The sequence below is a fragment of the Oryctolagus cuniculus genome, chromosome 9 (genome assembly GCF_051225735.1).
Source record: "Oryctolagus cuniculus isolate XC-2025 breed Fujian yellow rabbit chromosome 9, ASM5122573v1, whole genome shotgun sequence".
NCBI classification, from domain to species: domain Eukaryota; kingdom Metazoa; phylum Chordata; class Mammalia; order Lagomorpha; family Leporidae; genus Oryctolagus; species Oryctolagus cuniculus.
Genome location: NC_142875.1, coordinates 103,928,044 through 103,942,998, shown reverse-complemented (window position 1 = coordinate 103,942,998; position 14,955 = coordinate 103,928,044). Strand labels below are relative to the sequence as shown.

The following is a 14,955-nucleotide window of genomic DNA, read 5'->3' as shown; positions in this document are numbered from 1 at the left end:
CTCTCTCTCTCTCTCTCATAACACACACACACACACACACACACACAGCTCATAGAAAAAAATCAAAAGATAAGTTTATTTGGGGACAAAACAAATTGGAAATCCATGCATTTTTCATGAACTTTTTGAAGATCCCTTGTATGAATGGATTTCCAAAATTGGGAGACCAAAATAAACTTTTCCTTTAATTCAATTTACATGAACTTTTTGAAGTACACTCATACATCAACATATTCTTTGCAGGATCAGATGGGTCCAACAGTAAAAAGATGCCCCACCTAACTCACTCACAATCAAACTTTTACTGCCCTTTCTACACCAGTTGAGGTATTTTCCTCCAAGAAATGCAACTGCTCAGTTATTCTCCAATGCTTATCTTCCTAACTAATTTGAATCCTGCTTGACAGCAGAATTCATGTAATGTTCTCTCATTTGCCACAGAATCCATGGTGGTTTTAGTCTCAAGGGATATGGGTAACACAAAGGATTGGAGGAGAGTGGATACATTACGCAGTACATGGTAATGCAATGGTTGCAATGGAGTGAAAACCCATGATAGCAGCGGGAAGCCACATTATTATACCTCTCCCTCTAGCACATGTAGGCAGAACAACTTGGATTGGTACGTTCCATTCCATGCAGCTGCTCTGTGGCTCCTGCCACTTCTCAGCTCTTCTCCTCAAAGACAAGTTGGCTAATGAGAGCATTAAGGAAGAGATGACGACACACCACAGTCACGGAGACACACAGGCTGGAGAGCAAGACTCAGTTGGGAATTTCACTTGATTGCTTCTGCAATATCAAGATCACAAAGCCTGAGGTCCCAAGTCCAAGGCAAAGCTCATTCAGCTACAGGAGAAGGCCCGCTCTGCATGCAGCCAGCCCGACCCTGTGGCCAGTATGCAGGCGAGTACTCAAGCAACTGAAAGTGCTTCTTGGTCTTTATGGACACAACCCCAGCACCTCATTCATAATATCTACAATACTGGCAGTTCCTATCCAACATTCATATGGTTGTTGATTGAGTCCATGGTAGCGTGTGATATCAGCAGCCCTTGAAAGTTGTAATGGTTGGTATGGAGGGGGCCAGTTGAACTTGGAAATGGAAGAGAGGGGATCTAGGGCAGACTGTCTGGAGAAGGCCGAGTTGCAGTGACTAGGCAACCATGAGCAACCGTGACAGACACAGTGCCCATCATCCACTCACCAGCAGCAGGATGGGGCTGCCGGCTTTCAAACAAGTCTTGAGGGAAGAGTGATTTGTTCACATCATTTAAGTATCATTTGCTCAGCAAACTAGACCCGGAAGAACCTACTTTTTGCCCTTGACTTGTCCTCCAGTTTCACACACAGGGTGCTGGTATGTGATTTAGTGGTTCTTTTGCCTTTCATGGGCATCAAAAGAAACCAGTGTCTCTGACATTCATACCTGCTCTCTTGCCCCTTGGCAGACTCACAGAAGCATTCTGACCTACCCCAGGCCACATGAGAGTGATTCCTATTATACACCTTCTTGCTCTCAAGGTTACCTACACCTTGCTCCTGCCATCTTTTCCCCAGAGTAGGACACTAGGACATCTGGATACCCAACACAGTGTCTTTCTGCTCAAGGGAAGAGGAGACATTTGAACTCCTGGCCACACTGTATACCAACCATGGATGAGTCCATGGACCCTGTCTACAAAAGCAGACAGTGGGAGCCCCAGCCTGACATGATGGGAAGCATCGCTGGCTCACTCAAGACAGTCTAAGTGTCCCAGCAAACAAGGTCCCAGAAAAGTGCGTCAAGGAACTCACTTCTTCCTCTTCTATTCCAGTCAGGTCCCAGAAGTAGCCCAGTCGCATCTGGAGTCTCTTCCAGTTTTCCAGAAACATGGTAGCTTAAAAAGAAAGAACACAAATTCAACGACTTTTGAAGAGTAGGTCTGGATACCATTTGGGTTCACTATTAGAGATGGGGGATACTTTATAGATTTCAAATTTAGGAGTTCTCATTAAAACATTTAGCCCCTTCTTACCACCCCTACCTGGAATTGCTCAAAATACCCCACATCCTTAAGAGCCAGTAGATACGCTAAAGGGGAACACACACACACACAAACACACACACACACACACACAACCTTTCCCCACTTCTAGGTAATGAGAAGAAGGTGAACACTGATCTTGAAAGATGAAAGAAATAGATGAAGAAAATTAAAATTCTGGGTCTGGTGCTGTGGCATAGTGGGTAAAGCACTCCCTATGGTGCCAGCATCCATATGGGTACTGGTTCCAGTCCCAGTTGCTCCACACTTCCAATCCAGCTCTGCTATAGCCTGGGAAAGCAGTGGAGGATGGGCCAAGTGCTTGAGCCCCTGCACCCACATAGAGACCTGGAGGAAACGGCACATGGAGACCTGGAGGAAACTTCTGGCTCCTGGCTTCGGCATGGCCCATCCCAAGCCCCAGCTATTGTGGTGGTTTGGGGAGTGAACAAGTGGATGAAAGACTCTCTCTGGCTGTGTCTCTCTCCCTCTGTACCTCTGCTTTTCAAATAAATAAAATAAGGATTAAAAAATTTAATTAATTTTCTTCTATTTGAAAGGGAGAGGGAGAGAAAGAGAGAGAGAGAGAGAGAGAGAGAGAGAATGAATGAATGAATTTACATCTGCTAGTTCAATCCCCTAAATGCCTGAAACAGCCAGAGCTGGGCAAGATCAAAGCCAGGAACCTAAAACTCCACCCAGGCCTGCCATGTAGTTATCAGAGGCCCAAGTCCTTGAACCATCATCTGTTGCCTCCCAGGATGCATTAGCCAGAAGCTGGATCAAAACAGAGTAGGCAGTGCTCAAACCGCACTCCAATATAGGATATGGGTGTTGTAAGCCGCAGCTTACCCTCTGCACCACAATACCCACCCTGTTGACATTTTTGATTAGCTTTCTCTTGCCTATGCACACATTCCTTCCTCTTGCACCTTCATTAGCAATCTTCTGTCTCCCATATCTCTCTTTCTGTCCCCAGCACACCACATTTTCTAGGCCCTAATCAGCTCATTTAGAGATTACCTAACAGCTCTTACAGATCTACCTGACTCTAGACTAAGCCTTTCAACCCATCCTGCATGCAGCTGAGAGAGTAATTTCTATAAACAGCATCCATTCATTCTCCCATGTATTTAGCAAGTATTTGTACAATGCCTACCATACCTACTTATGAGTATGTCTGCTCCACCCACAGCTCCTTGAAGGAAAAGCCCAGTGTGTTCTAGGAAGAACCTGGCACCCCTTACATCAGCATCCTATAGCCAAGACTTGTTGAACACCTCATCCAGGGTCTGCTCACAGACCAATCATATTCTCTCTCTTGAAAAATCAGAACGAAGGAACAAAAGAGAAGGAGCAATGGGAGGATCCACGCCACACTGGAAACAGCAGGGAAGGCTGTGGTTTCTGGGAGCTTCTCCAGCTCCAGTGTCCTAGGGGCCTGACTTTATTTCATCTCCTACACCCATGAGCTTGCCTCTTGCTTTCTTATAATAAATCTCTTGTTCTTTGAACAAGCTCAAGTGAATTTCTTTTTCAGTTTTTTATTTATTTGAAAGGTAGAGAAACAGAGAAAGAGAAATTTCCATCATTCTCCAAATGCCTACAAGAGGTGAGACTGCACCAGGCTGAAGCCAGGAGCTCAGAACTCAATCCAAGTCTTCCATGTGGGTGGCGAGAACCCAGTGCCCGAGCTTGAGCCACCACCTGCTACCTCCCAGGCATGCATTGGCTGGAAGCAGAGCCAGAATGCAAACCTGAGCACTCTGTTATGGGATGTGGGCATCCCAAGTGGCATCTAATCTGCTGCCCCTAGGGCAAATTTCTAATCCTGAAAAAATGCTAGCTACTTGGCAATATACAAAACACTGTGCTAGATATTGTAGGGAGGATTCTGTGAATATGATGTGGATGTTGCTCTCAAGTTGTCTACGGTCTACAAGGAAAGAGTGTAAATAACTACAATGCAAAGCATAAAGCAATTTAAGAATGAACAGATAATGGGAGGATGCAGAACAGGAGAGCTCACTTCCAGAAGAGGCATCTGGGCTGACTGTTGAAGAACAAAAGGATTGAGGCATTGAAGCAGAGGTAGGCAGAGTAATGATGCTACCACTCCCCTACCTACAATTTCACTAGATCCCTGTGGTCCAAGTTCCTATCTCTGGACACTGGGATTTTGTGGATGCCTGGTCCAATCCAGCCATCAATACCATTTCCACCGATTGTCAGTGCACATGGCACCTGCATTGCTGTTGAGGCTGTCTCCTCACTGTCCTCTCCATCCACAATGGAGCAAACTGCTCCCATTTCCTACCCTACCCCCATTTCCTCCCACATCATATCCTGACCAGATCAGTCCTCATCTTCCATGAGGTCAGGTCTCATGTTGTCCTCTCCTCCTCCTCCACACTGCTGCTGCCCTTATAAACACGGTGCCCTGGAAAGGGAAAGGAAGGGACACTCCCAGAGGTCACCCCTGCAACTCTACACCACCCTTGCAGAGGGCCAGGCGTGCTTCACTGCGTGCCACGCTTGGCTGCTGACTACCATGTCAGGTCTCTGTGATAATAACAGAACCGCAGAGGGTTCCTGAGCTCTCAGCTGCCTATGCTTACCTTGGGCACAGCACAGAACAGAGCATAACAAGCATCACACACTGAGACGATATGCAGTCACAGGTACGTTGGCTTTACTTGCAAGTGCTTGCGCCGAATGGATGGCTTTGGCCCATGAATTTGAGGCTTTTTAAAATTCAGTGCATCCTGACCTCCTGACACTAGCACTGGTCTGAGGATGCTCTGAGAATAGGGGAAGTCCCTCTTCTTCCTATTGCTCTTCACTGTGTCTGAGAAGGGAGGTATGCATCAGAGGGCTCAGAGCACTGACCAATCAGGATCTCCGTGAAGTAAGGAAGTCAGATGGTGGGAACCGAAGTGGGGAGCAAAGGAGTGACAGTCGAGGAGTCCTGAGAGTCAGAGCGGACATCACAGACAACACGCATCAGAGCAGGTCACAGGTCCTGGTGCCTACACTACACCACCAGACACTACACAGGGTGTGCACACTTCATTCGTCCGTTACAAGAACACTCCAGGGTGGGTTCTATTTTACCCAGTGTACAGAGGAGGACAACGATGCCCAGAGATTAAGCAATGTCCTCAAGGTGACATAACCTGTTGGTCAAGAGCACTGACTTTGGCGACACAGAGCTAGGCTCCCATCCACCTCCTGTGGCATGTGCAGCAGACAGGGAGCATAAGAGACTGAGCTGCTGTCCCTAGTCCCTCCTCGGTAAAGAGTTCAGAAACTCTATGTCTTTATTTCCTTTTCTATCAGGGTCTCAATGTGAGGGGATCCAGAAGACCCCAACAGACTCAGGTCGTCCATGACCTTCGTGTCTACTGCCACCAAGAGCCGGAGTCTCTCTCTACACAAACTTCTTCCCAGCCTGTTCTTGGCAGGCCCAGCACAGCACCACTAATCACAATAATCAGAGTAATGAGAAGCATTACTATTATTTTTAATTGTAATTTGTAGGCAGTCATGCCTAGGGGCTCTGGGCTGCTGTAACCAAATACACAATGACATAAAAACACAGCGAGGCTGTTAAAAAAAAAACAAAACCAGCCCTGCCCTCTCTCAGGAAGGTCTGACACAATCCTACCCCTTTGTGCTTTTCCGGGGCCAGGGGTAGTAAATTATGGAGGATCTCTCAAGGGGTGGAGAGCATCTGCTCTTTACAGTTATTGAGGAAAGACAAGAGGCAGTTGTTAGGACTTGAAACCAGAAAGTGTAAGTGAAGTGCAAGTTTCCCTAGAATGAGATTTTGTCCTGGGAAAGTTCTTGAGGGTTCATAGATCTACAGTACCTAAGCTTCAGTCCCTCAATGGTAGCAATATCTACAAGTGAAATGCATCGGAATTAAGTTCTTTGTAACACATGTTATGGCTTCCAAATCAGCTCAAGGCAATCCTGGGGTCATTGCGAGATGACCCTGTTTGAGGAGGAGACACAAAGGTGCCCATGACTTCCCAGGCAGCAAGCTCCAACGTCAGAGTCTTCTACTGCTCCTTTCACAAGTTCCTAGGCTGTATGCTCGCAAGTTCCATTTTCTCCTACTTCCCAATCCAACTTTAGACCAGCTGATCCCTGCCCATGTACTCCTGGGAAGAGAGAGTAGAGCAGCCAACAGAAACTGTCCTTGGTGCCCTGGCAGTACGAGAATCTTGCAGTCAAGTTCTCTGTCACCCAAATAAAGGTCCTCACGTGGAAAGGGGGAAGGCTGTGTCCCACGACTACTGAGAATATTCCCTCTCCTCTCCTTCCTCACAGCCTCAGGGGTGTGTGACTCATGCCCCATCCTGGTGCATCCTCCAGGCCCCATGGCAGTGACAAATAGCACAGGTTCTGCAGCAGTATTGTGGTCCTGCTTGTCAGTTATCCGATGGGAAAGCTAATCATGCCAAGGTAACTCACTTGCTGCATGGTCCACCTCCAGTGGCCAGTAAAAAGCAGGTGGCCACTCAAATGGGCTGAAAAATGTTGACTTGCCCTCTTTGTTAATATACATGGGTGTATCTTTTCAGAAATGTTCATTTACTATGGGGTCGCTGTTCTAGGTTGTTCTTTTGTGAGAACAGTGTGTGTGTGTGTGTGTGTGTGTGTGGTCAGAGAGCCATGGCTCAGAGCAAGTCCATTGCCCTGACACTCCGGAGGCAAGAGAGGAGGAGTAAAATAAAGGAACTACTTGTTATTTCCTTCACAAATCTCTTTGGTGGGAATATGGAAAACCCCACTCTGGCATGGAATAAAACCTCTATTATCCTATATTCACAGCATCCTGAAAATGACAATGAGCCTTGAGTAACGAGACCAGATTTCAGCACATCTATATCCTCACTAATTGTGTGATCCCAGCAGTCACTCCACCACTCTGAGTATCACACTGCACAGTACCTGCAGTTTTCCATGATTAAGCAAATGTGCCTGCAGGTGCCTTGTGGATGTACTAGGTGCTTTCAAAGCATGCACTGTTCAAATGCTGAATAAAGCATGCATTAGACTAGTATGTAGGCAACACTGCTGTACCTAAGAGAAAGCAGGTAAGTCCAGGAAAGATATTAATATTTCTATTTCATACAAACCAGTAACTAGAAAGGTACTGTCCTTAAAATACCTCCTAGGATATGAAGACAAAATTCTAAAGTGAGTAGACTAAGGATATGAGCCTGGTCACTGAACCCACGTGAAGGTAAAGGGACCGCCATAAAAGCAAGCATCACGATGATCACTTACCCCACAGGGCCATGAAGATGGAGAAGAAGACAGTGGCAGGGTTGTCAAACAGGTGGCTGGCCCGTGCAGTCCCACAGGCTGAGCTGAGGTTCCAGTAGTCACAGGACTTGTCACACAGGGGACACATGGTGAAGGCATTCTGCTGGTCGCACATCTCTTTGCTGCGGTAGACAGAGGCTGCTAGGTCAATGGGAGCTCAACCAGGGCCCAATTCAGGTAAATCACCCCCAAACATCTCCTATCTCCAAATCACGGTGAACTTTATCAACTCTGGGTCAGAGAAGTTGGGATAGGATTCTTCACCTTGAGAATGTAACTCTTATATTTAGCCCACCACCACCACCCAAATGGATGAGCCACCTCCCTAAATTTGGAACTCCCTTTCATTAGAAATGTCCCAGAAAGTTGATGATCAATGCATTGAATGATGCCTCTTAACATCCCTTCAAGATGTGTTAAGTCCTATGAGGTTGGTAGTCTCAGTGCTCAACGACTGTGAATAAATCGCAAGCCTAAAAGTTTGACTTTGCCCTGTTCTTCAAGTACAAGCTGCATTCTCAACCCCTGCTGGTCATCTCCCAAACATTTCACACCAGCCAGAAGCAGAAACACACACAAACATGTGGCTGGACCAACACCAAGCCATGTGAGGACAAAAGGAACAGGTTGCCCCTTTGGCATAGGAATAGCCGTCTGACTCTGTGGGATGAGGGTAACTAACTCAAGATACTAAGAATTATCAAGGCCATGAAAGGGGGTTGGGGGAACAAAAGAGCAATGCAAATTCTTCCAAAGTCTAGATTCCCTGCCACTTGGAGAGAGAAAATCAGCCAAATAACCCAATAGCCTACTTTGTCCCCTCTATTTCCGTGTAATAGACTGACAACTATATATGAAATTCCCTTCACTCATTCTGTGCCTAGCTGCTTCCAGTAACTTCGGACCCACGTTGTACACTTGCAAATGAGAACCAATGAACAGCCAGAGCTTTCCCATTATCCCTCCACACCGTATACTGGTAGGGAAAATAGTGAATACATTATTCTGGTGCACAATGTCCCCACAGGGAAATGGCGGGGCGGGTGGAAGGTAAGGGGAAAGGGTGCAGGAGTCAGGATTTCATGGAGGGAGACATTGGCTGATGGCACAGAGCAGCTGGAGCGCAGTCCTGGCAGGCAGGGGTTCCTGTGCTGAAAGCCACAGCTGTTAGCTACAGAGCAGGGCAGCAGAGGGTGCCACAGCGCCTGGCTGACAAGTGGGAGGCCCCCGCCAGGGGCGAGGGAGCCCGCGTGCCCCTTGTGCTGATGCCAGGGCTTCGAGGAAACCCCGAAAGTCATCGGAAAGCCCCGGGCGATTTCCCCCTTCATTAAGAAGTTAAAGGGTGGGTGATTTACGGAGCGCTGTCACTTTCCGTAGAGGCGCAGCTTCTAGGCTTCTGTTTTTAATGAGCCATTAAGTCCACTGCAGGGAAAGTCCTTCTGTGTGAGGGAATGGAAACTCTAGGTCCAGGAGCATAAATCCCAGCTCTCCATTGGCAAGTGTCAATCAAGATGACTCATTCACATCAAGAATAGTACACAGTGAGAGCCTAATAATGAGTTCAGCTGTGCTGGTTTTGCACCTGTGCCTGGTCTGATTGGCAACCAGAGAGCAGGGTTTATTTGAAGTGTTCTGGCTTGGACAAGTTTAGAAGGCATTGCCATTTCCAGAGAAGAGAGTCCACTCTTAGAAAGCAGACTTACACAGAGAGATGGACTGCATAAACTCTGCTAAAGAGCATTGCTATTGGGCTTGGATGGAGAACATCAGAGCTCCGCAGGGCTGCCTATCTAGTCAGTCCCACTTGGCTGAGCGGCAGGGCCACCTCTGAGGACCTGCATCTTACAAACATGAGCGCCGTTCCACACACCTCCCCGGGGGAAGGCGGCCGCTCCATGCGGCCCCTCAGGAAAACACAAGAAGCACGAGGCTGCTGCACGTGTAACACAGCATAGAGTGCTATTCCAAGCTACTCTGTATGTACATAAAAGGCGTACACGCTCAATAAAATGTCTACAATCACAAACCCGCCACGTAATCGTTGACTACCATCATTGAGTATTATGTACTGAACTTACTGCACCTGCTACACGTTCATACAACCAGCAGCGAAGCAGGTTTGCTGACACCAGCATCACCACACACAGAGGAGCAATGTGGGGTCACTGGATGACAGGAACTGTCCAGCCCCATTACAACGCGAGGGGACCACTCTTGTATATATGATCAGTCACCAATGGAAACACTGTGATGTGACCCAGGACCAGGTGTATGTTAAGGACTTCACTTTGTTCAGAGTTTTTGGGGTTTTTGTTTTTGTTTTAAGCACAGACAGGGGAGAGAGATAATTGCAGTCCCCTTGAGAGAGGTAATTCCAGTCCACTTCATCCGACTGAAATCTAGTCAACTTCTTTCAAACGAAAGCAGTCCTAGCACACAACTTGGTACAAAGCAGAGTTGGAACATAAGCCCATGCAGATTATTGATTTTTAAATTAGAGTGCAGGCACCTACCAATCCTTTGTACCAAATAGCAGCCAGGGTAGCACGGATTTTCCCCGAGTCACGTGCACTGGAAGCCAGAATGCTTTAGATGTGTGGGGAGGGGTAGATTTTTTTTTTTAATGCAAACAATTTTAACAGAATTCTAGAGAAACCCTGCCTCTGAATGACATTAAAATGACTCTGTATTCCCTAAGCGAGGCTGCCGGGAGAAGAGCTGAAAGAGGAGTGGAGTCCATCGTGAAACTGTGTGTAGGCCACTCGCTTGCTGCATTATCACAGACTTCTAGTGAGAAGTAACTGTGGTTTCCAGTCGTTGCTGTATGTCTCCCACCTATCATTCTCTCTGGAAAGCATCAGAAGGCTGACACATGGGCTGACAATGAGCTGAACCTAAAGCGAGTGCAGTGGGGCAGGGCTGCGCTAGAACACAGGAGGGTACGAAGAAGCGACACTCAGGAAATGCACATAAAACATCTGCTGTTAAGGTCTCAGCTGGAAAGCCAACCATTTTCCAATATATTCTAAATGAATCAGCTATTTAAAAAACACCCTGGTCTTTCCTACCCCTGCAAGTACTTAACAGGTTAAAGCCAATCAATTGGTAAGTAGAGGAAAGTTCTATCTATGCAATATGTATGCATGGGGCTATTACTTAGGCTGCCATACACTTCACATACCAACATTGCTGGGGATAAAATACACCACTTAAAGTTTCATATAATTCATGTCCATTTTCTGATTTTGATGCTGTACTACAGTTACTACAGAAGGCAAAACAACTGGGGAAACTGGGTAAAGGGCACACTGGACCCAACTGTACAATCTTTCCAACTTCCTGTGAGTTTATGATTTTTTTTTTCAAAATAAAGTGCTTTTTAAAAGTGATACATAGTGGCCGGCGCCGCGGCTCACTAGGCTAATCCTCCGCCTAGCGGCGCCGGCACACCGGGTTCTAGTCCCGGTTGGGGCGCTGGATTCTGTCCCGGTTGCCCCTCTTCCAGCCAGCTCTCTGCTGTGGCCAGGGAGTGCAGTGGAGGATGGCCCAAGTGCTTGGGCCCTGCACCCCATGGGAGACCAGGAAAAGCACCTGGCTCCTGGCTCCTGCCATTGAATCAGCGCGGTGCGCCGGCCGCGGCGGCCACTGGAGGGTGAACCAACGGCAAAGGAAGACCTTTCTCTCTGTCTCTCTCTCTCACTATCCACTCTGCCTGTCAAAAAAAAAAAAAAAAAAAAAAGTGATACATAGTAACTCCCAGGCTTGATGCCACAATTAGCAACCTCTACTATAATCCCAGGATGCACTGGTAGACATAGACCCTTAAAGAACAAGAACTTGTTTAGATTCAACATTGGGTTTCAGAGACTATTCCTTTGTTGACAAGGCATGGTATTTTGTGAGTTTCCATCAGGCCCATAAAACTTGAACTTGTGATGGATATGCAATTGGGTTTAGAAAGCAGCTTTAAAAAATAAAACTACATGAAGCGTTTAATTCTTTTCCATTTACATCTTCCTGACTTGTCACAGCCTATCATGAGTCTAAAAAGCTAATGGTCAACATTTTAACTTTATAAAAGTCAATTTCAAACTTTTTTAACTACAACCTATATTTAATTCTTCTTTATTTTGCATCAGATCCCAACATGCAAATACACACACACCCTCCCTTCCACAATAACACTCACACAGAATCTTCAAAAAGCTCACGGAAAAATGGTACAGTATGAAAGAACTTTATGTGGATTCCATTTTTTTTTGCACCAAATAAACTTATGTTTTAATTCTATTTTTTTCACAAACTTTTGAAACCCCCTCTTAGAACTGAAATAAATCACATGAAACATTTATCCTTCCTTCTTGTAATGAATACTCAGATTTTATTTCATTCTAGGCTATCGTAGCTTATTCTAGTTCATTTAAAAATAACCATCAAATTTATTCCACAACCCAACAATGAGCCATTAACCTTAGACGCTGTGCCCACTGGCGAGCAGTATCACACATGACTGCCACGTTTTATGTTTCAGTCTTGCACATGCGTGAATATGAACGTGTGGAGTGCATGCTTGTGTGTAGACATGTAACCGCCACATGTGCAGACCATGGTCATTCCCAGCTGCAGCGGCTGCTGCCACATGTATTCCCCCGTGGGGACCCAGGGCACAAGCTCTGAGTCCTGATGGAAATCCACACACTGGTGCCCCACACAGGGAACTGGCTCTGGTTCCCTATGCATACCACTGGGGTTTCTAGCTTTGATCAACCTGAGATCTTTTGTGATCACACTGGGCAAGGAAAACATAGTGCTGTGTTTTCTGAAAGAGCTGTCAAGGAGGATTTGCATTTTCTGAAAGACTTCACTGCTTACTGGAAAAAAGCAAGGCCTTCTGAACAGGAGGCAGCAGAGCTCAACTCCCAGCCTTGACAGTTAGTAGCTGTTGAACTTGGACAACTGGAGCGACCCGACTTAGCAACAGTTTCTCCATCTCATGTAAATAATTATAGCTATCTTAGAGAGTTTATAATAGTGCCCTCTTACAGTATCAAAGTAACGAATACATAAAAGCCACATAGTACCACTCCTGGCACAAGGGAGCTACAAGATAAATATGATAAATATTAGTTCTTCCTTCATAACAGATGGGCTAGAGAAGAAAGGACCCTAATGACCACTCTCCTGTGACAAAGACCCCAAAACTTCCAATCAAGAGCACCGGACAGATAACTACGGAGTTTCTCACACAAGAATATCTAAAACCCTTGGCACTTACACAATGTTTTTAGCTTTATTCTAAATATTAACAATGCTATTTCTAGTTTATTTGATTTATAAAACCATTTCCATAGACCCACAGTGGCAAGGACTACCTGGCTTCTGCCCACTGGTTGGACACACTTTCCTCAAAAGCACAGCATGTGGCTCTTTATGCATCTCCCATTGCCACCTCCAGCAACAGTGGATGCCAAAGTCAGCCCAGTGTCCTCATCCACCTGGCTACTGAGAGAAATTCACTTTGGTACAGAGGGATCCTGCCCCACAGCCATGATGGAACAGTCCAGGGAACCGACCCAAATCAAACAGAACCAACACAACCTTTTCACCTAAAATTAATTTAGCATATCGCTCTAAGAAGTAACAATCCTGACCTTCCAGTGGCAATGTTTACTTAGAAGTGGAGAAAAATCTATCGTGAAACACATAAATCCCAAACAAGAGTCCCTAGTCCAGTATTCCTTAGACCCATCCACCTGCCATTGGGTAATGTGAATCACTCCAGAATCCTTAAAATACATTTCTCTTTGTGCTTAATCCAGGTCAAGTTGCATTTCTATCACTTGCAACCAATGGAGTATTACAATATGCTAATGGAGGCAGGAATTTGGAAAAGCAGTAAAGAGGTCTCCTGGGATGTTCACATCCCATAATGAAGTGCTTGGGTTCAAGGCTCAGCTCCACTTTCAACTCCAGCTTTCTGCTAAGGTACACAGAGTGGCAGCAAATGATGACTCAAGTACTTGGGTCCCTGCCACTCAGGTGGGAGGCCCAGATTGAGTTCCAGCTCCTGGCTTCAGGCTGACCCCTGGCCATATCCCAGCTGTTGCGAGCATGTGCGCATTTGGGCATCTCTCTCTTCATCTCTGTCTCTCAATTGAAAATTAAGATGAATACATATTTTAAAAAAGATTTATTAGAAAATATGCTAATGATGCTTTCATTTTCAAGGGCAGTCCTAATGACAGCAAGAGCTTGAAATTCTAAGTATTAACAAAGCATCTTATTGGCCCTTGTACTCTATTTCCAGATATTTTGATTAACTACTGATCATCTCCTACGTGTTTGCCTTTAATACTCACACATCATGAAGTGGGGGTTGCTGTCACCATTTCACAGATGAGGCAACCAAGGCTGAGTTAGTGAACTGTCCAATCACACGGCTAACGTGGAATACCATCAGCCCTAAAGGCTGCTATTGTAGTGTTTATTTTTTGTAGGCTCGATCTTCCCACACAAGGGAACTATTGTTCTATCTCTTTTCTCTCTAAGAGCCCCACCATGGAGCCTGGGGCTTCCCAAAGGTTCTTATTCCCAATTTTACAGTTGCCTGCCTCCTTACAGCATTTTATTCCAGCAGTGCTTGACCATTAGACAGGTGACATCCACTCACTGCCACCATATACTCCCTGCCTTAAGTCTTATGGGAAACCAGAGGAACAAAAGTCAAGATATTGAGAAAAAAAGGTATTTCTCCAGTATTCCTTTTTTTAACAATATTAGCATTTACTAATGCAATGCATAGTTGTTTTCTTAAAAATGAAGATTTAATTACAAGAGAAAAAAAGCTCATCACAAAAAAGAGGAAATATGAAGGGCATTCAGAAAGTTCACAGAAAATGTACACCATAAAAAAAAATCACATGTGGATTTCACAATGCCTTTGCACCAAAATAAACTTGTCCTTCACATGACAATATTTTACGATGGTATATATCAAAAGAATTCATCTATGTTTTTTCAAATCTCATTTTACAAAACAATATTTAGCTTTTAGAAAAATGTACGCTTGTGTTCTATTTGTAATATCAAATTGGTACAATACCCTGGAGTGCAAATTTTTATCCGAAGATACAAAAATATGCATAACTTTGGCATCAATAGCTATATCTGGGAATTTGTCCTAAAGAAATAAGGAAATGTTTGAAAATTAAACTATGTGGTGTTCACTGAAGTACTGCTTATTTTAAAAATCAAAGAAAATCTTAAATGTCCAACATTATGGTATTTTTTTAAAGTCACTTATGTATATCCACAAAGTAAATTTTATACAGCTACAAATCATCATGGTGCAGAAATATTCCTATTGACATGAGAAGATTATAATCTATTGTTATTCTTTGAGGGTAGATGACAAAATAGTCTAAAGAATGGACGATTTATTTGGCAAAAACAAAATGTGCCTGCTTTTATATGTGCAAAGAAAATATTTTGAAGGATCATACAGTACAAATTTAAGAGAGGTTAATTCTGAAGTGCTACGACTTTGCATGTTTTACATTATCTTTTATTGTACAAGAGTACTTTTTAAAGT

At 45.0% G+C, this 14,955-nt stretch overlaps 1 protein-coding gene across 3 annotated transcripts in view; it reads right to left on the bottom strand.

Annotated features, from left to right (window-relative positions):
• Window positions 1–14,955, bottom strand: part of ANO2 (anoctamin 2) — a 394,966-nt gene that overhangs the window by 172,682 nt on the left and 207,329 nt on the right. For all 3 annotated transcript variants that reach the window (XR_016213488.1, XM_070049347.2, XM_089304572.1), the window contains exons 12-13: window positions 7,326–7,486; window positions 1,798–1,880 (exon numbers count right to left, since the gene is read on the bottom strand). Coding sequence is in view for 2 of the 3 variants with exons in the window: in XM_070049347.2 (XP_069905448.2) it covers window positions 1,798–1,880; window positions 7,326–7,486 (244 nt within the window). In the remaining variant the exon portion in view is untranslated. The remainder of the gene's footprint in view (window positions 1–1,797; window positions 1,881–7,325; window positions 7,487–14,955) is intronic.